Source organism: Peromyscus californicus, unplaced genomic scaffold (genome assembly GCF_007827085.1).
Source record: "Peromyscus californicus insignis strain IS unplaced genomic scaffold, ASM782708v3 Scaffold_11__1_contigs__length_118956290, whole genome shotgun sequence".
NCBI lineage: Eukaryota > Metazoa > Chordata > Mammalia > Rodentia > Cricetidae > Peromyscus > Peromyscus californicus.
This window is the reverse complement of record NW_026294402.1, coordinates 17,690,902-17,715,728: the sequence shown is the minus strand read 5'-3', so window position 1 is coordinate 17,715,728 and position 24,827 is coordinate 17,690,902. Positions and strand designations below refer to the sequence as shown.

The following is a 24,827-nucleotide window of genomic DNA, read 5'->3' as shown; positions in this document are numbered from 1 at the left end:
AGGAGTTTTACATCTGTGCCTTGACCATTAGAAGAAATAAGACAGCAAGCACAGGGTAACATGCATGGTGTGTACGGACTGATCTTACCCTCTGTGCTGTGTGTGTGTGTGTGTGTAAGACAGAGAGAGATGGGGTGTTTCCCGCTGCAGTCCATCATATAGCCTGGTTTGCTAGTTCTAGGTTGGTCTAGAACTAGCAAAGATCTTGTCTCTGCCTTCTGAGGGCTGGGATTTTTATTTTTATTTTTATTTTGAGACAGGGTTTCTCTGTGTAGCTTTGTGCCTATCCAGGATCTCTCTCTGTAGACCAGGCTGGCCTTGAACTCCACCTGGCTCTGCCTCCTGAGTGCTGGGATTAAAGGCATGCGCCACCAGTCAGGCCAGTGCTGGGACTTTAGTCCTGAACCACTACACTTGTGTGAGTTGGAGCCGCCAACACTGGGAAATGTCTTCAGGAAAGGCTGTTTCAAGGATGACACTGCCCCCTATAGGACATCTTGGAGATTATCCGCTCTGAATAAATACCTCAAGTTGTTTCTGGAAGCACACTAAAGAAATAACTCTTGTTAGGGTCCCCAGGGACAAACACTTACCAAACTCAACAGTTAGCATGTTTCCTTTATTCTCTTCAAAGCATGAGTAACGTGGCACAGCTAAGCACGTCCCCCTACCGTGTGTGTGTGTGTGTGTGTGTGTGTGTGTGTGTGTGTGTGTGTGTGTCTGAGCCATCTTGATGGCCAGTAGCCTTTAATTAAGAGAAAAAGAAGTATGTGTCCCACACATGTCTGTGAGGGTCTGCATGTGGAGGCCAGAGAGCCCTCCTTAAGAGAGCTCTCTGCCTTATAAATCAAGGCAGGGTCTCTCTTGAACCCAGAGCTCACCTCATGTAGCTAGCGAGCTTGCTCTGGGGATCCTGTCTCGACCTCCTGTAGGCTGGGATTACAAATGGAGAACCACACCCATCTGGCATTTATGCAAGTGCTGGGCATTCAAACTCCCATTCTCAAGCTCGCCCCAAAAGTACTTTACCTTCTGAGCCATCTCTTCAGCCTCTACCCCATGCTTATTACAGGCCAAATCCTCTCCTTGATTTCCTCCCTAGGGAGCCCCTAGCCTCCTTCCTCTGAGGGCAGCACCCAGGAGCTCTGCCAAAGACAGCCCTCCGCTCGTCACCTCTGCCTGTTCAGTTCTTCCTGGGGCTCCTCTTTCAACTTGAGTATCAGCCTACCTGCCTCCTCTATCTTTTCAGATCTTCTGGCAATTTCTGCCACCATCAAATGTTCTGAGCTCCAAATGCCCCTCTCTGCTGCACACAAATCTTATAATCTACCCTTCATGTCATAGTCTTTGATACATTGCAGGGAATATGAATTTGTGCCTCTCGGTTCCAGAAACGGTTTGGCTTTATACCTCAATTTCTAGATGTACAAAGTTCTTTTGTTCCCATTAACGCCGCCCCACCTGAGGCCACAATCCATTCAGCTACTGCAACAACTTTCAAACTGTTCTTCCAGCTCTCAACCCCATCTACTCTCCTTCCTACTCTCCCTCCAGCAGCTAGAGTGGCCTTAAAAGGGGGGGGGGGTGTCTTTGTAGCCCAGGCTGGTCTCAAACTCAATTTGTAGCTATATTAGTCAGGGTTCTCTAGAGTCACAGACCTTATGGAATGCCTCTACCCCACCCCCTTTCTCCGTGTGTGTGTGTGTGTGTGTGTGTGTGTGTGTGTGTGTGTCTATACATATATATGTGTATATATATATATATATATGGGATTTATTGGAATGACTTACAGGATGCAGTCTAGTTAATCCAACAATGGTTAGCTGTGAATGGTAAGTTCAAGAATCTAGTAGTTGTAGGGGCTGGAGAGATGGCTCAAGAGGCTAAGAGCACTGGCTGCTCTTCCAGAGGATCTAAGTTCAATTCCCAACAACCACATGGTGGTTCACAGCTATTTTGTTTGTTTACTCGAGACAGGGTCTCTCCGTGTAGCTTTGGAACCTGTTCTGGAACTTGCTTTGTAGACCAGGCCAGCCTTAAACTCAACAGAAATCTGCCTGCCTCTGCCTCCCAAGTTCTGGGATTAAAGGCGTGCGCCACCACCGCCCAGGCTCACAGCTATCTATAATGAGATCTGGTGTCCTCTTCTGGCATTCAGGTATACATATAGGCAGAACACTGTATACAAAATGAATAAATGAATAAATCTTTTAAAAATTGTCTTGTAAAATACATTAAGGAAAAAAAGAATCTAGTAGTTGCTCAGTCTCACAAGATTGGGTGTCTCAGCTGGTTTTGAAGTAGGCTCCAATGTCAGAGAAGGAATGGATTCCCTAACAAGGTGAGGGGAGGCAGGCAAAGATCAAAAGCTTCCTTCTTCCACATCCTTATATAGATTTCCTGCAGAAGGCATGGCCCAGATAAAAGGTGTGTCTTCCCACCTCAAGATTTGGATTAAAGGTGTTTGTCTTCCCACCTCAAGATCCAAATCAAAGCTGTGTTTTCCTGCCTCAAAGGTCTGGACTGGAAATGGACTCACCCACTTCAAACCAAACAAAAAACTTCTCACAGGTATGTCCTCCATTTCTGGATTGTAGTTCATTACAGATATAGTCAAGTTGACAACCAAGAATAGCCTTCACAATAGCCAAGAATGACCTTGCATTTATTTGTTTTCGAAACAGGGTTTTGTGTGGTCCTGGCCGTCCTGTAACTCGCTCTGTAGACCAAGCTGGCCTGGAACTTGGAGATCCACCTGCCTCTGTCTCCCGAGTGCTTAAAGAAGTGAACCACCAACCACCACCTCCGGGCTCAACCTTGAATTTCTTTCTTTCTTTTTTCTTTTTTTTTTTTTTTTTTTTTGGTTTTCGAGACAGGGTTTCTCTGTGTAGCTTTGGGCCTTTCCTGGATCTCACTCGGTAGCCCAGGCTGGCCTCAAACTCACAGAGATCCGCCTGGCTCTGCCTCCCGAGTGATGGGATTAAAGGCGTGCACCACCACCGCCCGGCTCGACCTTGAATTTCTAATCCTCCTATCTCCACCTCCTCGGTGCTGGGATTACAGACCATCAGGGTTAGGGCTGGGGTATTTTTTGTTTTGCATTAGCATATATTAATCATACATAGTGGGTTTCCCTGTGCCATCTTCACGTGTGTATATAATGTACTTTGATCGTGTTTACCCCCCTCACCCATTCCCCGGTCCCTCACTCCCGCTGATCGCCCTCCTCTTCCCAGCTAGTCTCCTCTAGGGCTAGATATTTGAGTGAGCATGGAGGTTGGGGAAACCCAGGTGCGCTGCCGGGGGAGAAGCTGTAACGGGAGAAGACAGCGAGGGGAGACCAGGCGATGGTGGTCATGGGCGAGGACCTTAGCCAGGGAGAGTACAGATGGACGGACAGCGAATCACACGACCGCCGCTCCAGGCACCTCGCTGGGAACCCGCTGGAGCGCATGCGCTCCAACAGACGTCGCGCGCGCGCAGAGACCGGCAGTTGAAGGAGGCGGGGTCTACACGATCATTCACTCGGCTGCGGAGCAGGCGGGAAACCAAAGCGATACGTTTCCGCTTCCGTCAGGGGCCGGAAGTTAGCGTCTCCCGGGTGAAGCGGCTTTGGCTGCGAGGCCGGGCTGGTCCAGGTAGGTGCGGGGGTCTCGGGCGCTGGGCCGGGCGGTGCCGGGTGCGCTGGTCTGGATCACCCGCCGGGCGTGGAGCCGAGGCCGGGGCCTGGCTCTGCGGACGGCCGTGGGTGAGGTGCCTGAGCACCGGACCCCCGCAGCTGGGCGAGCGGCCGCGCCACCGAAGCCTGGGGGAGGCTGATGGCGTCGCTCCTCCGCCGCGACCCCTTCCCGCCACCCCGGTTCTCTCGAGACGTCACGGCTTGTTCGCAGGTGGGATGGGATGCAGCCTGCCGATGGGATCCTGGGGCCACACACGGACTCAGTAAACTCTGATTCCTTCAACAAGTGGTTTTTAAGTGCTTGAGGTGTACACTGTGCATGCTGGGGACTGAGCAGTGGCCAAGTGAAATCCCTCCTCGGAGATGGATGGGCAGGGATGTAGACGCTGGACGACCTATAAGGAGTTGATGGGGGTGGGGAATTTTTGTTCTGCATGGTGTATGTGAGTGTACAGAGGACAGCTTGCAGGAGCCGGTTCTCTCCGTTCACCGTGAGGGTCCAGGGAATTGAGCTCAGACTGTCAGACTTGGCAACCAGCATCTTTACCTGCTGAGCCATCTTGCTTACCCTGTTTTGAAAGTTTTAGAAATCTTTATGTGTATTATGTGTCTGTGTACAGAGGTTAGTGGACGACTTGCGGGGTACATTCTCTCTTTCCACCTTTACGTGGATTCCGGGGACCATATTCAGTTTGTCAGGCGTGGCAGCAGTGCCTGTACCAGCCGAGACAGGATCGACTAAGGTGGCCCGAGATGGCCTGGGGAAGCTCTGTGATTCCGTTGTAGGTGGTTGCCAGGACCAGACTGGAGGGGAAACAGCTGCGGGACCAGACTACACGCCACCCATCCTTCCAGGTCTGGGGTCTGGCCTATACTTTCCTCTGTGCATCTCATACTCTATCCCTGTTGCTCCTAGAGCTTCCGCCATTCTCTCTGAGGTAAAACAGTGAGAAAACACTTCATCGGCCTCAGACCCTTTGCAGATCTCTCTCTTCCTGGCTTTCTTGTATCAAAGCTGCCTTTTGTCGTCATCCAGGCTTCATCCTAAATGACTCGCTCTGCTTTCACCCAAAGTAGCCCCGTCTCAGAAAATTTGATTTAATTCTAATAACCTCATAGTGATCTTTAAGATTCATCCAGTTATGAGATTTCTTGTTAAGAGCCTGTCATCTGCCGGCGGTGGTGGCGCACGCCTTTAATCCCAGCACTCAGGAGGCAGAGGCAGGCAGATCTCTGTGAGTTCGAGGCCAGCCTGGGCTACAGAGTGAGTTCCAGGACAGGCACCAAAGCTACACAGAGAAACTCTGTCTCGAAAAACAAAAACAAAAAGAGAGAGAGCGTGCGCGCCTGTCATCTGTAACTATTTATTAATACAGATCATTTGAATATTTATTTGTTTTTATCTTATGTGTATGGATGCACCACATGCGCGTGCAGTGTCCTAGGATGCCAGAGAAGGGCATCAGATCCCCTGGAACTGGAGTTACAGGCAGTTGTGAGCCACCATGTGGATGCTGGGAATTGAACCTGGGTCAGCCCCATTGTGAGACAGTCTGTGGCCTCCAACTCATGACAACATCCTGCCTCAGCCTACCAAGTGCTGGGGTTGCATGCCAAACCAACATGCATGGTTTGGTTTTGTTGTTCTGTGTTGGTCTGCTGTACTGTGTAGCTCAGGCTGGCTGAACATGTGGCAATCCTCCTACTTCTGCCTCTTTGGTGCTAGGATTCCTGAGCGAGCCAGTGCAGCTCAATGAAGCCCCCAGTAACTGAATCATGAAAGCAATGGGTTGGGCACGACAGCCCCTAGAGCCGTGGTTCTCGCCCTTCCTAGTGCGCGACCCTTTAGTACAGTTCATCATGCTGTGGTGACCCCAACCGTAAAATTATTTTCATTGCTGCCTCATAACTATAATTTTGCTACTGTTATGAATCATAATGTAAATTTGTGATATGCAACCCTGAGACCCACAGGTTAAGGACCACTACCCTAGAGCCTTCTATACGCTAGATTACTACCAGCTGAAATCACCCAGTTTTCACGTTGCCTGGCTGTGGTGGTGCATATCTTTAATCCCAGAACTCAGGAGGCAGAGCCAGGCTAATGGCGGCTCTCTGAGTTCCAGGACAGCCAGGGATACACAGAGGAACCCTGTCTCCAAAAACAAACAAAAAAACCCAAAACAATGTATTAACACAGATCTTTAAAATTTTATTGTAGTTTGTGTGTATATATATATATGTTTTGCCTTTTGAATTTGCATGTCTTAAAAATTCCGCAGGGGCCATGCTAATCTGCTCTGTATCATTCCAATTTTAGCGTATGTGCTGCCAAAGGGAGTTTGCCTTTTTTTTTTTTAAGATGGTAACTTTGAACTTATTTTGTTGCCCAAGATGGCCTCCAGCTTTCAGTAATCCCGAAGCCCAAGAAATGGCACTGCCTTCCTTTAGGGTGGGTCTTCCCATGGTCATTAACCTAATCAAGATGGCTGGGTGGTGGGCCCAGACTCCCACAAGTGATCTAGAGTCTGTCAAGTCCATAATCAGTATTAACATGACAGTGTCGGGGGAACCCGGGCGTGGCAGGCAGCTCATGCCTACAGCTCTTGGGAGGATCAGGGGTCAAAGTCATCCTCTGATATTTGAGAATGGAGACCATGTTTGGTTTTGGATTTGTTTTTGTTTCTTTGTGAGGCGGGGGTTGAGACAAGATCTCTCAATGTAGCCCTGGCTTCCCTAGAACTCACTCCATAGACCATGACCCACTTGCCTCTGCCTCCTGAGTGTTAGGATTAAAGGTGCATGCCGACACTGCCCTGCTTTCTTTCTTTCTTTTCTTCTTTTTTTTTTTTTTTAAGAGAGCAAAAGACCCACAAAGCTATCAGTTGGGCCTTTCCTCCCAACCTCTGTCCCCATCACAGCTCTGGGCACCACCCAAACACGACTGTCACTTGTTCAGTTGATTTGTTTCCTGTCTCACTCACTCACTGCCACCCTACTCCCATCCCACCCACCCACCCCCCAAAAACCAGGCCTACTTGAGACTTTGTACTCGGGATCAGGGGAGGCACACGTCCTCCGTCATGCATGTGGAGGTCAGAGGGCTAGTGTTTGGGGAGTCTGTCCACACCTTCCATCATGTTTTGTCCCTAGCCAGCAAGCCCCCAAACATTCTCCTGTTTCTGCCTGCCGTCCCTACGCAGAGTGCCGGGTCACAGATAGGAAGCACTGTACCTGGCCTCTGTGTAGGCTCTGGACTTGGACTAGCGTGCTCAGTTGACTTTATCGTTAGTCGCTCTTTGGACTCAACTCCTGCCTCCCTTACGGCTGCGCTCACTGTGCTGAGTACCCTCCCTCTGTCCTGTTTTTTCTGCAGCCGCCGTCCACCCCTACCTTCTTCTGAGCACAGAGATCTTAAGTGACCTACCTAGAGTCACACAGTAAGTTGAGAAACCAAGGTTAACGGCTGTTCTCAGCCCAGAGTGTACACAGGGACGGCTGTGCCTAAGGTCAGGAGCCTGGGTTCCTCGGGTAGAAGCCTGCATGTCCTAGTGTACATCTTCCTTTCTCCACGGGCCACTGCTGGTCCTCCAGCCTGCCTCCAGAGAGTGGAGGGAGAGAGCGGCCACCAACTTCTGACCCCTGTCCTCCTCTGCCCCACAGGTTTCATCTCCCTGTAGCCATGGGACGAAGGAAGTCTAAACGGAAGCCACCCCCCAAGAAGAAGATGACAGGTACCCTGGAGACCCAGTTCACTTGCCCCTTCTGCAACCATGAGAAGTCTTGTGATGTGAAAATGTAAGTGGGTGGTTAAGGTGGGCCAGCCCACCACCATGGGCCTCCAGGCCTCTGTCTTCCGCCTTGTTTACCCTGGGCCTTCCTGCTGGCGGGGTTGCCCCCACAGGACAGGCTCAGGGTTTGTTTCTCATGCGTCCTTCCACCTTGCCCCATTGCAGGGACCGAGCTCGCAACACTGGAGTTATCTCCTGTACCGTGTGCCTAGAGGAATTCCAGACACCCATCACATGTATCCTTGGAAAGTCATCTGATCCCCGGAGAATGGGAGAAGTGGGTGGGAGTCGGGGCTGTCCTGACCTGCTCAGGGGCTGGTAACCAAAGACAAGGAACTGTCGGTCACTCCTGCCAGTTCTGGAGCCACTGCCACCTGGGGGAATGGACATTGTCTACTGACTTAACACGAGTGGAGTGACAAGGCCCAGAGCAGGGGTCTGATTGGACCTGTCATAGCAGAAATGGGCTCAGGAGGGGCTTCATCGCCACAGATCATCCTTGACCAGTGTTTCAGATCTGTCAGAACCAGTGGACGTGTACAGCGATTGGATAGACGCCTGCGAGGCAGCCAATCAGTAGCAATACCAAGGACCTGCCCCCTCAGCAGTCCCCGACTTGGGTACCAATCCAGAGACATTCCGGGGTGTAGGTCCAGGACTGTGACAGCCCTCCCTCTGTGTATGGAGTGGATGTGAATGAGTAGACGTGTGTGTGTGGCTGCAGATGTGGCTGTAATGGTGGCTGTGACTGCTTGCAGGTTGGGTGGAGGTGAGGGGTTGCTGGGTCTCACCATGCTGCCCAGGGTGGCCTCAAACTTCAGAACCTTATGCCTCAAATAACTCTGAAAGCCTGTAAGTTGCTCCCTTCTTCAGCCCACACCCCTGCCCCAAGCTTTAGGTTCCTGGCTCCTCTGGTGACAGTTTCCTGACATCTCAGGCAAGGAATAGCTGTGGGACCTCCCGTCTCCTCAGCCACCTCACCAGCGCCTTGCCCTTGGGGAACTGGACTTCCCATCCTTCCCAGCCTGTGGCCTGGGAGTCAAGGCCACAGACCAACCAGGTCCTTCGGCTGGGCTTTGCCGGGGAGCCCATTTTCCTGCTCACTTGCTTTTGTAGAAAAGGTAGGGCTGGTTCGGGGACAGCTATCACTCAAGCCTGTCAATAAAGCAGCCGGTGCGCATCCCTGGTTGTGTGCTTTCTTGGTGATGAGGTCCCAGTGCCTGAAGGAGAGGTGGGTTTGGGGCTAAGGCACTCAGAAGAGATCTTGGTGGCCCTATGGTGTATGGTTTGGTCAGTTTTTCAAACTGTTCTTCTGTTGTTTTCTTTGTGAGGGCAGGGTTAGGACTCATATACCAGGCTGACCTTGAACTTGCTATGAATCTGAGAGTGGCCTTGAATTCCTGATCCCCTGCCTTTGTGTCCAAGGTGCTGGGATTACAGGTGTGCACTACCACATCTAGTTTATTTGGTTCTGGGGATCAGACCCAGGGCTTTGTGCCTACCAAACTCTACCAACTGAGGTACATTCTCAGTTCTTGGTCATAGATGGTTAGTTTTTTTTTTTTTTTTTTTTTTGTCTTTGTTTTTGTTTGGTGTGTGTGTGTGTGTGTGTGTGTGTGTGTGTTTCCACGGCATGGAGGTTAATGCAGGATTTTACTGTGTGGACCAGGCTGGCCTCATGCTTGGAGACTGCTTGCCTCTGCCCCAAGTGGTAGGGTGTGTGTGTGCGCGTGCGCGCGCGTGCTCGCACGCCACCCCACCCAACCAGTGGTAGCATTTGAGACAAACTGTGCAGCCCAGGGTCCTCTCATATCCATCCTTCTGCCCCAGCCTTCTAAGTGGCAGAATTACAGAGGTCTAACATCACTTAAAACATAATTGGCCAGGCGGCGGTGGTGGTGCACACATGTGCATGCCTTTAATGCCAACACTGGGAGGCAGAGGCAGGCTGATCTCTGAGTTCAAGTCCAGCCTGGTCTACAGAGCGAGTTCCAAGACAGCCAAAGATATATAGAGAAACCCTCCAGTACACCAGTGGTCCAGACAGACACCTGGCTTTGTGTTTGCAGCAGTCAGAGTGAAAACCATAGAGATGGCCAGGGAGATAGTTCAGTCAGTAAAGTCCTTGCTTCCCAAACATGAGGACCTTGGCTTGATCCCCAGAACCCAGTGCTGAGGAGGCAGACACAAGCAGGTCCTAGGCTTGCCACCAGACAGCCTAACCTTTGGCTAGTTCCAGGCCAGTGAGAGACCCTGTCTCAAAAAGCATGATTAGGCTGGGCATGGTAGCACAAACTTTTAAAGATTTGTTTTTTAATTACATGTGGGTGGGTGTGTCTGCTTGTGGGCTTGTGTGTGTGAGTGAGGGCCTGGAGAAGAGAGGCATTGGTTCTCCTGGAGCTGGGAATTAGAGGATTCTGAGTGACCTGGTGTGAGGACTAAGAACTGAACTCAGGTCTTCTGCAAGGACAGCAAGTGCTCTTAACCTCTGAGCCATGTCTTGGCACTCAGGAGGGAGAGGTAGGAAGATCTCTGAGTTCTGGGCCAGCCAAGGCTACGTAGTAAGACCCAGTCTCAAAAAAACAACCACCAGCCAGGCGGTGGTGGCGCACACCTTTAATCCCAGCACTCGGGAGGCAGAGCCAGGCGGATCTCTGTGAGTTCGAGGCCAGCCTGGTCTACCAAGTGAGTTCCAGGAAAGGCGCAAAGCTACACAGAGAAACCCTGTCTCAAAAAATCAAAAAAAAAAAAAAAAAAACAACCACCAACAACAAAAAAGTCAGATGTCTCAGCTCACAGGCCTGATGCCCTGAGTCAATCCCCAGGACCCACATGGCAGGGGGAGAGAACTGACTTCTGGTGGTCCTCTGACCTCCACGTGTACCCTGTAGCACAAACCCCACACGTCACACACACAGTAGTATCAAAGTTGTTAAGTACAGAAACTGACAAGCTGTTCAGAGGGCAGAGTGTTTGCTGGGTAAGCATGACAATTTAAGTTCTGTCCTAATGCCCCCCCCCACACACACACACACCGCCCCATGGTAGGAAGAAGGCATCAGCTCCCTAGTGTCCTCCGATGACCTCACCAGCGCTGTAGCACCCACATGCTAAATACATGTTTAAGGTTTTTGTTGTTTTTCAAGACAGGGTTTCTCTGTGTAGCTTTGTGCCTTTCCTGGATCTCGCTCTGTAGACCAGGCTAGACTTGAACTCACAGAGATCCTCCTGCCTCTGCCTCCTGGAGTGCTGGGATTAAAGGCGTGCTCCACCACTGCCCGGCACATGTTTAAGTTTTTTTTTGTTTTTTTTTTTTTTTTTTTTGGTTTTTCAAGACAGGGTTTCTCTGTGTAGCTTTGCGCCTTTCCTGAAACTCACTTGGTAGCCCAGGCTGGCCTTGAACTCACAGAGATCCACCTGCCTCTGCCTCCCGAGTGCTGGGATTAAAGGCGTGCGCCACCACCCCCCCTCAAGTTTTTTACACATTTTTAAAAAAGATTTTGTGTGTATGAGCATTTTGCCTGGGTATCTGTGTACCATGTAGATGCAGCGTTGAGGCCAAAAGAGAGCACTGGATCCCCTGGAACTGGAGTTGCAGGTAGTTGTGGGCTGCCATGTGGGTGCTGGGACCCGAGCCCAGATCTCCTGAATAGCAGTGAGTGCTCTTAACTGCTGAGCCAATTCTCCAGCCCTTAGTTTCATTCGTTATTTATTTATATGTGCACAAGGACACATAAGTGTGTCCCTGGAGATTGGAAAGGGACATGGAGTTGGAGTTACAGTCATGAGCTATTATCATGGTGCTGGGAGCTGAACTTGGATCCTCTAGGAGAGCAGAATGTACTCTCAACCACGGAGACGGAGCCTTTTTTTTTTTTTTTTTTTTTTTTTGGTTTTTCGAGACAGGTTTTCTCTGTAGTTTTGGTGCCTTTCCTGGAACTCCCTCTGTAGACCAGGCTGGCCTCAAACTCACAGAGATCCTCCTGCCTCTGCCTCCCGGAGTGCTGGGATTAAAGGCGTGCGCCGCCGCCGCCTCCTCCGCGCCGCCACCGCCGCCGCCACCACCTGGCTCCACTGAGCCATTTTTATATTCCGCCGCAAATGAAAGTAGAAAAGGTGGATAGCAACTGAGGAACACCATCTGAGGTTGACCTCTGACTGACCTCAAGGGTAGACTCACATAAGCACAAGGCTTCTAGACAGGTGACCCAAAAGGAGGTGACGCTGGAAGGTGGGTACCCTGTAAAGAAAGTGGCTGCCCAACTCCAGATTCAAAGACAAACAGACCGGAGAGGGGAAGCTGATGCCGAGTTCCTGCAGCCTTAAATGCACAGGAAGACTTAGAGAGTTCTCAAAGGCAACTGGACACCTGAACCAAGCACCTGGACTCAACTCTTCAACTTGGCCTCATGAGCCTGGGCAGCAACCTGTGGTGTAGAGCTCCTCAGTGGAACACGAGACTTGTAGAGAGCTCAGAAGATGGCTGCCAGTGATCGACCTGAGTTCAGGTCCCTGGCTCCATGTGAAAACCGCGTCCAGCCCCAGCACTAGGGTGGTAGAGACAGGCTGATATCTGGAGCTCTGGCCAGCCAGCCGAACCACATGAGTGAGCCCTGGATTCAGGGAGGGCTCCCTGTCTCCAAAAATAAAGTGAAGGCTCACCAAGGATGACGGGATGCCAGCCTCTGCCCTCACAAACAGTTGTGCATACCACACACAAGAAACTGCTGGTGCTGGGCATGGTGGCACACGCCTTTAATCCCAACACCCAGGAGGCAGAGGCAAGCAGATCTCTGTGAGTTCGAGGACTGTAGCATGAATTGTAAGGTCTTATTAATAAAAACAAACCCGAAGCCAGGTATCAGGGTGAATGCTGGAAGATCAGAGAAGCAGAACAAGCCACAGCCACCTCACCTCGCCAGTTCCTCAGCTGATCCTGTTTCCTCAGACTGGAAGCCTCTGAGTCCTCATCCAAATGGATCTCAGCTGAACTGCTGCTCAAAAGCCTAAAAGCTTAACAAGCCCTAGTTCCTGGTCCTCACACCTTATATACCTTTCTGCTTCCTGCCATTACTTTCTGGAATTAAAGGCGAGTCACTATGCCTGGCTGTTTCCAGTGTGGCCCTGAACTCACAGAGACCCGGATGGATCTCTGCCTTCAGAATGCTAGGATTAAAGGCGTGTGTGCCACCATTTTCTGGCCTCTATAGCTAGTGGCTGTTCTGTTCTCTGACCCCAGATAAGTTCATTAGGGTGCACAATATATTGGGGAACACAATATTACTACAGAGGGCAGCCAGGGCTACATAGATCCTGTCTCTGTATAGAAGAGAGAAGCTGCTGGAGCCCTGCTGAATGAGCAGGTAGCAGAACCTGGCATCAAGTGGTTCTGCGGCCACCGCAGAACAGGTTAACAGCCAAGAAAGGTAGTGAGCTGACCCAGAAGTGGTGGCTACTCGGCTGGACTGCCAGATCTTATCGCTAAGCCCCACCCTTCAGTGATACGCCCCTTGGTACACCAAGGTCCTTTAGGCTTGCCAGGAGCTGGAGTCCCCAGGCAACAGCAGTGGATAGGCTTCTAGACTCGTGTCCACGGGGTTCTTCAGAAGGGGTACCTGGTGTTGACGACAGCACCCTCTGTGTCACCACCACCTCATCTGACAGGCAGAGCCTCAGCACAGCCTCCCCAGAACATGGGGGGCCAAGACACCTGGAATCCAGTTTGGGAGGCCGGGGTGTCTGTGACTGTGCATGCTGATCTCTGGTGTCTCCAGGGGTTACAGCTTCAACTTGTGTCCTGGGAGTGCCGGAGTGGGCAAGGGGCTCTCTGGACTCCCGTTTTTCTGCATTCTCTCCTTGGAACGCTGATCAGCTGACAGTGGCTTTCAGGCAGAATATCTAGGGCCTTCTTCAAGAAAACAGGGTCCTTGCTGAGGCAGGGGAGGTCAGAGTCCTGTCTCGGCTTTCAGGAGTGTAGGCACTCCTGGGGCTCAGTTTTTGGGTTGTTTTTTTTTTTAAGACATTTATTTGTGTAGGTGGGTATGTGTGTGCTGTGGCAAGAGGTAGAGGATAGTTTACCAAGAGTTGGTTCTCTCCTTCCATCGTGTAGGACCTGGGGAATGAACTCAGGTTTGTCAGGCTTGAGAGCAAACACCTTTACCAGCTGAGACATCTCACCAGCCCATGGGATTCAGTTTTAAGAAGATAGACCCCTGAGCACAAGACAGGCATACAGAGAAAGCCATGCCCCAAGGTTAACTCAACTGCTCTGCCAACATTAGGAACCATTACCCCAGCCCAGTAGTACCAGTCCATGCCACTTGCACACAACCTGGGAACCCCTCCCAGGACCCTCTCACATCATTTTGTTTAAGTGTATGTGGCATTTGCAATGTGCCTACCCTCTATAGTGATGTAAGGTCTGTAGGTGTATCTATTTAATTTTTTAAATTACATATTTATTTAGGGAAGGGTATGTGTATCACATGGCTTGTGTACGGAGGTCAGAGGATGTTGCAGGAACTGATTCTCCTCTCCCATGTGGGTCTCAAAGACTGAACTCAGCCCATGGAGCTTGGTGTCAAGTGCCTGGCCTAGCTCGGAGCCATCTCCTTGGCCCCAGTGTACGTGTGTGGGAGGATGATGGAGACTAAGCAACACTCCTGAACAGCCAGCTCTGAGGCTCGGATGATGTCACAGCCATTTATTGTGCTCCAGTGAAATAGATAAAGAAAGTGCTCGAGTTACAAACGCTGCTGTCACATCCACAAACGCCAGTCACTGCAAAACCAAACTGTGTGTCCGCTGCGTTTCGGGCATGCGTTTCTGCTCCCGCTGCAGGAATGGGGCAGGGGTCAGGCCAAGCCTGGGTTCTGAGGGCTTCGCTTGGAGGGTTTCTGGTTCTGGGAGGTACTCACTTGTGAGGGATTAAAAGGGGGCAGCTGAAATACCTTTACTCAATGCGTCCTTTGGATGCTGTTGGGGACACCCGATACTGTGTTGGGCCCCTTCGAGAGCTACAGGAATGAGGGGCCCCCTTCTTCCCACCGCCCCCTTCGGCCTGATCTCCCCAAACTGTAACCCTATAGACAGATGCCAGGGGGCTGGGGGACGCCATGCAGGAGATGGGGTTGGCTGGGCCAGCTGGGTCCAGCCAAGAGCAGCAGCCAGCCCCCTGGGGGCCCCTAGGCAGAGTTGTAGTAGTTGTGTGGGTGGTGATTGTGGGTGGGCTCGCCCAGCTCTGGGTATTCTGGAGTCAGGCAGTACTTGGGATCGTACACCTGCCGGGGCAGCCCGTACACGGTCATGCCCCTCTGCGAGGCCCCCTTGTTGCTGCCCATCTGCAGGCTGACGTTGAGCGTGTCACAGTGTTCCATTCCCAGTCCTGGCTCAAAGATCTGCCGCTTGGTGCCTGGTGCCGTCATGCCAGCCTAAGGAGGGAACAGTGGTCAAGGCACAGGGGTAGTAGCCCCTCTCCGCAGCCCCATCTCACCAGGGGTCCCACTGACCACACAAACCTGGCTAGCGCCCTTGTTGGTGCCCATCTGCAGGCTGATGGTGGCCTGGTCCAGGGGCTGATCTGTACCCAGTTTGGGGTCATAGAGGTGACGCCGAGTACCATAGGCTGTCATGCCCTGCTGACTGGCAAACTTGTTAGTGCCCATCTGGGAAAGAGATTAATTAATCAATAAGGATTGCAGAGTGTCCCTGTGACCCACAAGAGAAGTTTGATGGCAAAGCAGGAGGCCAGAAACACTCAGAGTGGGGATATTACGTGACCAGACTCAGGGTCGAGGTGTGGTCCACCTCTTGTCAATTGGAACGCTGGCTCAAGGGAACTACGGCCACGTGTGGTGGCCCACAACTGTAATCCCGAGAGAATCAGAAGTTTAAGTCCAGGGCCTGAGAGACAGATGGCTTGGTGGGTAAAGGTTCTTGCCTCCAAGCCCGATGGTCTGGGTTGATCCGTGGAACCCACATAGTGAAAGGAAATAACCTAAGAAGGCAGAGGCAGGTGGATCTCTGAGTTTGAAGCCAGCCTGGTCTACGGAGTGGGTTCCAGGTCAGCCACAGACACACAGTGAGATCTTGTCTCAAACAATAAGATAAACAAAAAGAGAAGAGGAGGTCGATTCAAGCTGGGACCGCTAGCACAGGTCCGTAGTCCTCGCTGCCCACGACGGGAGGCTAAGGAAGGAGGACGGCCAGTTAAAGGCTGCCTTGCCTACAGCACAAACCGGCCGCCAGCCCGAGGAACTTAGTAAGACTGCGTCAGGATAAAAACTACGAGGGGGGTGGAGGCAGGAGGATCAGAAGAGAAGCTCAAGGCTAGCTTTGGTTGAGTAGTGAATCCAGGGCTAACCTGGGCTATAGGAGACCTGTCTCAAGTAGTGCTTGCCTTCCAAGCACCAGGACCTGTCAGTGCCCAGCATCACCTAAGTGAACTGGACATGGTGGCATGTGCTCATAATCCCAGGGCTGAGGAGGCAGAGACGGGTGGAATCCCTGGGCTTTCTGGCCGGCCGGTCTACCCAAATGGGAGAGCCCTAATATGGAGATTGTGGAGCCTGGGGCTAGAAAAGCCATCAAATGCTAGAGCTTACTGAGAAATTCTGGGGAAACTTGGAAGGTAAGAATGTTGAAAGAAACCCAGACAGCAGAGGCCTGGCTTGTGATGTTTCAGAGGGGAGTGGGAAAGTTGCCATTTCCACGACTTTTGAATTAAGAATCTGGTGCTGGAGAGATGACTCAGTGGTTAAGAACACTGGCTGCCCTTCCAGAGGACGCATTTCTATTCCCAGCATGCACAGGATTCAAAACCACCTGTAATCACATTTTCAAGGGATCTGATGCCCTCTTCTGGACTTCACTGGTAGCAGACACATGGTGCACATACATACATGCAGGCAAAACCCCCACACACATAAAATATGAATCTATGGTGTCTGTCAGCTGGGGCTTAAGAATCAGCTCTGATTAACAAGAAACCGGGGCGCTGGAGAGACGGCACAGTGGTCTGTTCTTGCTGAGGACCCAGCACCCATCCAGTGGCTCACAGACACCCACCGTCCTCTTCATACCTCCTCAGACACTGCACTCACATGGTGCACATACATACATGCTAATCAGACACTCATGCACGTAAAGTAATTCAAAAGAAGGGGGAGGAGGGGGAGGAGGAGGAGGGGGAGGAGGGGGAGGAGGAGTTACCAGCACCACTGAAGTGAAACCTTTGCTTTACTGGGACACTTGATCAATTGATGCTGGTTTGTGGAGGCTGAGAAATGAGCAGTGATTAAGAAGAAACCAGCGTCATGGAGGTGAAATCTGGGAGTATTTCTTCAGGGTTGGCACAAAGACACTATCGTCCAGAAGGGCCAAGGCTCCATCTTAAGCTGGCAGCTGAACTTGGTAGTGTGTGAGAGTCTCCCCAGTGGTACTGTTTTGTTTTTTTGTTTTTTGTATCATTAAAGCTGCAAGATTAAAAGGCTCCTGGAGATCAACTGAGACTTACCAGTGAGAGGCCAGGAAATACAGCCTCAGCTGCAGGGGAAACCCCAGGACTGAGGGGGGTCATGACAGACACTGAGGATGTGTACCATGGTTAGGGTCAGAGTCCCAGAAGAGAGGTCAGGAGGCCCATGGTGAAGATGCACCTTGGTTGCAATGGTGACCTCTAGCATATTGGAGATATACTGTGAGATAACCTCTAAGGACAGCAGTGTGATGTGGAGCCTCCCTGAGTCTACGAGACAAGCCTGTGTTACAGGTGGCAGAGCCAGAGCAAAGCTGCCCAAGCCCTTTGAAGCCCAGAGGATCATGAGTCCCAAATGTCAAACACTGAGCTACAAGATTTGGAGCTACACGGATGGACTTTAATTTTGTATAAGTGTAAGTATTTTATGCCTTTGTTCTTTCCTTTTGGAGTAAGAAAATGTTTACTTTTTAAAAACATCTTTACAGAAGCCCACATTAAAAGACTTTGGATATTTTAAAGAGACTTTGAACTTTTAAAGTGTTTGAATTTTTTAAAGACTATGAGACATTTAAAGTTACAGTTTTATATTGTGATATTAACCTGAGATCTTGGGAATGAACAAGACCGGGTGCATTCAGGGTGGTCTGCAGTAGAGGAGGGCTTTGGGAATAACAGGAAAGGAAAGGGTGTGCTTTAATTGTGATGTGTTTGTGTGTCAAGTTAATAAGAGGTCAGCTGTGCTGGGTAGTTTTTGTCAACTTGACACAAACTAGAGTCACCTGGGAAAGGGGAATGTCAGTTGAGGAACTGTCTCCATCAGATTGGTTTGTGGGCAAGACTGTGGGCCATTTTCTTGATTATTGATTGATATGAGAAGATGCAGCCCACTGTGGGTGGCACCATCCTTAGGTAGGTGGTCCTGGGTTGTATAAGAAAATTGAGCAAGCCATGGAAAGCAAGGCAATAAGCAACGTTTCTTCATGGTCTCTGTTTCAGTCCCTGACTACAGGTTCCTGCTTGAATTCCTGCCCTGACTTCTCTCCATGATATACTGGGATGTGAAAATGGAGGCCAAATAAACTCCTTCCTTCTAAAGCTTAGGTTAGTGTTCTATCATTGTATCAGAGTGCAAACTAAGAAACCCAATGAGAGACTGTCTCAAAAAAGCAAGGTGTGGCTGGGCGGTGGTGGTACAGGCCTTTAATCCCAGCCAGCACTCAGGAGGCAGAGCCAGGCGGATCTCTGTGAGTTCGAGGCCAGCCTGGTCTACAGAGCGAGTTCCAGGACAGGCACCAAAACTACATGGAAAAACCCTGTCTCTGAAAAAAACTAAAACAAAACAAAAAAGCAAGGTGTCTTGGTGTGGTAGGGCACACCCTTAATTCCAGCACTTGGAAGCAGAGGTAAGTGAAGCTCTCTGAGTTCGAGGCCAGCCTGGTCTACATAGTGAGCTCCAGGACAGCCAGGACACACAGAGAAACCCTATCTCAAAACAAAGAAACAAACAAACCAAGGTGGATGGCTCCTGAGGAGTGACAGTAATGGTTGACCTCTGACCTGGATGTGCACACCACATCCATAGATACGTAAGGTCCAGTGCTTGCCTAGCATCCATGAGGCCCTAGACTCCATCCCCAACACCAAAGAAAAAGAGTAGTGTGCTCCTTCTGCAAACCTTAGTTTCTCTATCTATATAAAGGGGCTGGAGAGATGGCTTAGGGGTTAAAAGCACTGGCTGCTCTTCCAGAGGACCTGGGTTCAATTCCCAGCACCCACTTGGATGCTTACAACCGTCTGTGACTCCAGTTCCAGGGGGTCCAATGCCCTCTTCTGGCCTCCATGTGCACTATGCACATCATAGGCATACATGCAGGCAAAACATTCATACATGTGAAGATAAATAAATAAAATAATTTTAAGGTCTGTTAAAAACAGGAACTATTTCAGAGTATGGGCAGAGGGTGCAAGTTAGTAAGTAGAAAACATTAACAGTGTTCCCAGCCAGTCCATACAGATATTCTGACCCCCAGAGCCTCCAGGGTCTGGGCTGCCATCCCCTCAGCCCAGAGCAGTCCGTGTGATGAAGCGGCCGTACCTGGAGCCCAATGATGTTCCGACCTTCTCTCAGCTTCTCAGGCTCAAATCTCCGCTCTTGTTTCTCTGCATATTTGACCCCCACATTGACCTTGTTTCCTTTTGTCTTGGCCTGCAAGGGCGAAGGAGGACACGAACCACAGATGAGCCTCCAGGAGGCCTCATTCCCCTCTCTCACCAACATCTGCCTGCACTTTTGGTGAGGCTCAGTGGCCTAAGTGTCCCTATGGGCATCTGACCCAAGACTAGCCCCAGCCCCTGTCCCGTGCCCACTCTGCCCGTACACTCACCATGCTGGCCAGAGCCAGGAGAGTAGACTGAACCTGTGTATGGTTGGTGTTCTCAAATAGGTCGTTGGCCTCAAAGATGTCGTGGAGTTTCACCCCATATTTGGTAATGGCTTTAATGAAATTACCTATGTTCTCCAGCTGTAAGGGAAGAGGCTAGGTCAGGGATGGGAGGGTGGAGGACTGAGGGGCTGGTGGATAAGGGATTGAATGAAACTCCTATAACTCCAGCTCCAAGGGTTCCATTGCCTCCTTCTGGCCTCTGTGCGCACTTGCCCACACAAGTGTACACACACACACACACACACACACACACACACACACACACACACACAAATAAATAAAATTAAACAAGTTAGTAACCTGCCATCCCATCCTCTCAGGAGGCTGAGGCAGGATTGCAAATTCAGGCCTGTCTGGGCAACTTAATGAGACATTGTCTGAAAATAAAAAGTAGGAGCCAGGGAGATGTTTTTGGTAAGACAGAAAAAAAACAAAAAACCTTCCTGCGCAAGTATCAGGACCTGAGTTTGAATCTCTAGAAACGGAGTAAAAGTCAGACATGTGGCATAAATGTCTGTAATCCTAGGACTCCTGTAAGGAGAGACAGGAAGCAGAGATGCAATCCTCACAAGTTCAGGAGACAGCAAGCCTGGTGTACCCAGTAGAAAACAACAGAGATGGAAATTTGTCTCAAAGAGGGTAGGAGAGGACCAAGACCAGAGTTGTCCTCTGACTGTGAGAGGGGCCTTTGACAAAGCCAACAATAGAAGCCCATGGTTGGGCATGGTTCTAACCTAGAGCCCTGCCTAGAATCCCCCAGTGAGGGGCTGGGGTGTGGCTCAGTGGTAGAGTCCTGCCTAGAATCCCCCAGTGAGGGGCTAGGGGTGTGGCTCAGTGAGAGCCCCTGCCTAGAATCCCCCAGTGAGGGGCTGGGGTGTGGCTCAGTGGTAGAGCCCCTGCCTAGAATCCCCCAGTGAGGGGCTGGGGCGTGGCTCAGTGGTAGAGCCCCTGCCTAGAATCCCCCAGTGAGGGGCTGGGGCGTGGCTCAGTGGTAGAGCTCCTGCCTAGAATCCCCCAGTGAGGAGCTGGGGTGTGGCTCAGTGGTAGAGCTCCTGCCTAGAACCCCCCAGTGAGGGGCTGGGGTGTGGCTCAGTGGTAGAGCCCCTGCCTAGAACCCCCAGTGAGGGGCTGGGGTGTGGCTCAGTGGTGGAGCCCCTGCCTAGAACCCCCAGTGAGGGGCTGGGGTGTGGCTCAGTGAGAGCCCCTGCCTAGAATCCCCCAGTGAGGGGCTGGGGTGTGGCTCAGTGGTGGAGCCCTGCCTAGAATCCCCCAGTGAGGGGCTGGGGTGTGGCTCAGTGGTGGAGCCCTGCCTAGAATCCCCCAGTGAGGGGCTGGGGTGTGGCTCAGTGGTGGAGCCCTGCCTAGAATCCCCCAGTGAGGGGCTGGGCATGACTAGGCAGTAGAGCGCCAGCCTAGCACACCCAATGGGGTCAGCGCTCATTACTAAGATAGAAAACACTGGTGACTCGTGTCTGGACTTACCTGGTGCCAGTTCTGGGTGGACTCGTTCACCTTCTTCACAGAACCAGGCTGGAGCTTGTTGATGAATCTAAGAAGGAGAAGGGACAGTGGGGAAAGTGAGTCCCAGCTGCTTCAGAATCCAGGCAGGGCGAGTAGGTAGCAGTTGGAAGAGGATGCTTATGGTGGGTGTGGGACAGTCCTTGAGTCGGGCTGAATGTCCTGGCTTTCCTGTGTTCACATGGAGTGTTTGCTGTTGTGGTTTTCATTTGTATGTGTATACACGCACATGAGTGTGCATGGCACGTGCACATGCATGTGGAATGCTTTGTGTGTAGAAGTCAGTGAACAGCTTTCAGGAGTCTGTTCCCTCCTTCCAACATGTGGGTCCTGGGAATTGAACTCAGGTCATCAGTCTTGGTGACAAGTACCTTTACCCACTGACCCAATCATCAGCCCGTTGGACTTTCTTCATGGTATTTTCCTCCTACTGGCAAGAGTGTGATTATCTGGTTGGTTATTTGGTTATCTTTTCTTTTCTTGGTGATAATATTGCTGGATATGGAACCAGCACGATTTCTCCCTCTAGGCTCCACATGGAGTCGGGTTCACTGTCCACATGCCTCAAGCAAAGGCCTGTGCGTATCAGGGACTCTATAAATGCTCATTAGATGGATGATAAGTAAATGACTGTTTGGTCGGTTGGCTGTGTAAGTGCTGAGGATGGAACTCAGTCAGCCTTGCTTATATGTTCTGCACTGAACTGTACCTCCACCCTGTGCTGGGGATCCCAGGTGTGTGCCGAGCCATGGTGAGCTGCTCCTGTGAAGAGGAGCAGTGGGAAGCCAGGGTCTACATAAATTACTGTGACACCACCATAAAGCCCTAAATCTGTGGAGAAACAGCCATTGCTGCCTACTGGGATCTATAGATAGGCCTCCCCCTGTAGCGTGTGCTAGCTAAGTAATGGCCTGGGAACACCTCGGGGCTTTTAAACCTGAAGGACTCAGTCATCTCTGCCTGTGAATCAGACACAAGTGAGTCTTTGCGGCCTTTCAAGCGTAGGTGGCTTCAAATACCAGTGTCTAACTCCAGTTCCAGGTTTGGGATCATCAGGTGATGTTAAGGGCCTATATGGAGTGGGGTGCCTGGTTCGGGACAAGGTCTGTACCCTAAGAACATTACTCACTCGCAAAGAATGATCCCATCTTTGAGGCCATCCATGAAGTTGTTCCCGATGCGGCGACCTGTCACCCCCTCAATCCACTCTCTCAGCTCCTGCTCGCGCTGATGGTCGTATTTCTGGGCCAGCTGAGGTGGAGATGGGGGATGAGGGCCAGGTGATGAGGATGCAGGCAATAGAGAGTAGCTTTGGCTTTCTGGGTCCCATCTCAGCCCAGACAGGCCCGATCTCCTACTTCATCCCATCCCAACTAAGGCAATCCTGTGTTAGTGTCCACGGTGGTGGTGGGGGGGGCAGGACTTGGGGGAGGCGGAGGGCCAGGATTGAGGTGGCACCTGCCCAGGGGGCCATTCCGGGCATTCTGAGGTTTGGCACCAATGAATAGACAAGAGGGGGCTGGAGAGCCAGATCCTTGAAGCTGGGGGGCGGCGCTTGGCTCCTTGGTTTCCCCTTCAAGCCAAACTTGGGGCTTAGCTTCTCCTGACCCACCCACCCCCCTCCGCTCTCCAGTTGGAAGAGAAGATGCCTTAAAGTGGGGGTGGGGATGAACCCTAAGAAGGAGCCCCTGGGTGCTGGGGTGCTGGGACGCTGCTCTTAGAGCTATCTCAGCGTAGACCCCGCCATCACACACAGAGAGTCCCTGGTTAGAAGTGAGGATTATCTTGTTCCCCTCTAACTCCTTGCGTGTGTTTCTTAAGTCTGTCCTCAGCCCACGTTTCTCTCATTGTCCCCCAACTCTGTACATTATCCTTGACGCAGTCTCGGGGTCCCCATCTCTGAAGACAATGCTGTCCAGCCAGCTGTGGGGCTCATGGCTCTTGCAGCTCCCCCTCTGATCCCGGGTAGGGGGTGGGATTCGGCCGGCTCCCTCTCCACCTCTTAGCTCTTATCTCCCTCCTGGCTCGCCCTCCAGTCTGTCTGCGAGGCCCGCTTCACGTTCTTTAAGCAATCCTCCTGCATGCTGGCCTCCCAGCCCCTGGTGGTGGTGAGATGGGGGGATGCCTCACTTCTACTGAATGGGGAGAGGAGGGATGCAGCCCCTTACCTGGCCCCAGCCCTGCCGCCCCCCTCCTCATCAGCCCGGCTTTATAAAGCAAACCGGCCCTTATATAGCGCGGGCCCAGGCTGCCCAAGGCCGCCTTATAAGGCGCGGCGGCTCTTCTGCGACTCTGGGGCCGGCGCTGGGGGGAGGGGGCGGCGCTGCCACCAGTCTCCCGCAGAGCACCCGCCCCCTACGCTCCCCCAACTCAAGCCCCTAGGATACCCCAACCTGATGCAGGTCCCAGTCCCTGCTCCTCGCTCCCCTCAACTCCTGCTGTGGGACCCTGGAAAGAAAGAGCCTCAGTGTTCCCTTCTGTCAAATGGGACTGCCTCTCCTCTGTGCAGTCCCCTATCCGGGGAAACTGACCTATCCTGGTATGGAGAGGGGTTTGGCTCTACACTTGCCTTATCTGGAGCCCTAGCTCCTTGCTGATCCTTTCTAAGCCTCAGTTTACCCATCCATGGCAGGAAAATGCTGTCTCTCAATGTCTTCTAGCTCTGCAAAGTGCAGAGTTGATTTTTTTTTTAAAGGTAAGGGTCTGTCCCTTCCCCTACATCCCTCCCAGGAACAAGAAGGTTGTCAAGGACTCTGAGCAGGTGGGGGATCTTTGCAGCACTCTGATTATCTCTATTTATGGATAGTGGGGTTCCCTCACGTCACCCCTCAAGTAACTGAGGGCTCTGGGATGTCCTAAGGACAGAAAAACAGCCGGTCCCCGTTATCTTTCTCCTTCTCGCCTCAGGTCTCGAGTCACGTGACACAGGTAGGAGGGAGTTCAGGGAGCGGGGTCTGCCCTGGCAGGGTGTCAGGGGCCAGGCTAGGCAGTCCCCTCCAGCCTTACCTTGTTCTTGACTTCAGCGGACAGGCCATAGGCAGGACCTCGGTTAAAATGTGCGGAGGACATGCTGGCCAGGGGGCTCTGGTAAAGCGGAGGTGGCCGTGACACTGGCAAGCGCGACAAGGCGGCTGAGCCTGGGTCTGCACACCCTCTTCCCTCCTCACACGTTTTTGAAGCTCCAGAGGCCAGCCCCGGGCTCTTCCAAGCCTGTCCCATTGGCCACGGGGCCTTGCCAAGGGGCGTGGCACCACACACACACTCTGGCCACCCCCACCTCGTGATGTCAGGGCCTTGGTATTGGGAGCTGATTGTGTCATTGTTTCCACCTAGGGGGCTGCTTGCCTTATTCTGGGAAGGGGGTTTGCTCACACAGGCCACCCCCCCTACCGGCCTCCCCACGCCAACTGTCTATGACCCATCTCTGAATCTCCTTATCTCAAAGGTCACTGGTCTCTGTCCCTCTTCAGTCCCAAGACAGGACTGTGTCCACTGCCCTGTCGCCCCCCAACCCCATCCCCACCCCGTAGTTAACAAGACAATCTGACTGATCTCCACACATCGGGCCTCTACACATAACCTTCTCTCTAGGTCTCTATTGCCATATCTGTAGAAGAGCTAATGATAGAGCTTGCCTCATGAGAGTGTTATAAAGATCAGAAAAAAATGTCACCTCCAGGGTGCCCAGTGCAGTACCTGGCACAAGGGAGACCCTCAGCAAAGCTTTGTTTCCACTAAGAATCTGGTGCCCTGTTCTGTCCTCTCTGGTCCCGCATGAGGACTCGGGGCAGCAAAGGACCGAGAGCTGAGCTGTACGATGTCCCCACACCTGCAATGTCAGCACCTGAAGACTTGAGGCAAAAGAACTCCTGAGAGTTGGAGGCCAGCCTGGGCTACATAGTGAATTCCAGCACAGC

At 51.8% G+C, this 24,827-nt stretch overlaps 2 protein-coding genes and 1 non-coding gene across 4 annotated transcripts; 1 reads left to right on the top strand and 2 right to left on the bottom strand.

Moving 5' to 3' along the window:
* Positions 1 to 3,533: 3,533 nt before the first annotated feature.
* Positions 3,534 to 8,650, top strand: Elof1 (elongation factor 1). 2 transcript variants are annotated; one of them, XM_052754704.1, is made up of 5 exons: positions 3,575 to 3,638; positions 7,056 to 7,119; positions 7,343 to 7,477; positions 7,636 to 7,706; positions 7,986 to 8,650. In XM_052754704.1, the coding sequence occupies exons 3-5, from the start codon at positions 7,362 to 7,364 to the stop codon at positions 8,048 to 8,050; spliced, it is 252 nt and encodes an 83-aa protein (XP_052610664.1). In that variant the 5' UTR covers positions 3,575 to 3,638; positions 7,056 to 7,119; positions 7,343 to 7,361; the 3' UTR covers positions 8,051 to 8,650. The 2 variants fall into 2 exon arrangements, with proteins under 2 accessions (XP_052610672.1, XP_052610664.1); XM_052754712.1 differs by lacking the exon at positions 7,056 to 7,119 and having other exon boundaries at positions 3,534 to 3,638.
* LOC128105641 (U6 spliceosomal RNA) lies at positions 5,914 to 6,020 on the bottom strand. Its single transcript, XR_008216431.1, has one exon. It is a non-coding gene; the product is annotated as a U6 spliceosomal RNA (small nuclear RNA).
* Positions 8,651 to 14,158: 5,508 nt separating the features above from the next.
* On the bottom strand, positions 14,159 to 24,236 carry Cnn1 (calponin 1). The gene is made up of 7 exons (XM_052727368.1): positions 23,917 to 24,236; positions 22,040 to 22,161; positions 20,875 to 20,941; positions 19,333 to 19,470; positions 19,044 to 19,154; positions 14,988 to 15,134; positions 14,159 to 14,900 (listed from the first exon to the last, which is right to left on the bottom strand). The coding sequence occupies exons 1-7, from the start codon at positions 24,127 to 24,129 to the stop codon at positions 14,655 to 14,657; spliced, it is 1,044 nt and encodes a 347-aa protein (XP_052583328.1). The 5' UTR covers positions 24,130 to 24,236; the 3' UTR covers positions 14,159 to 14,654.
* Between the last annotated feature and the right edge of the window lie 591 nt (positions 24,237 to 24,827).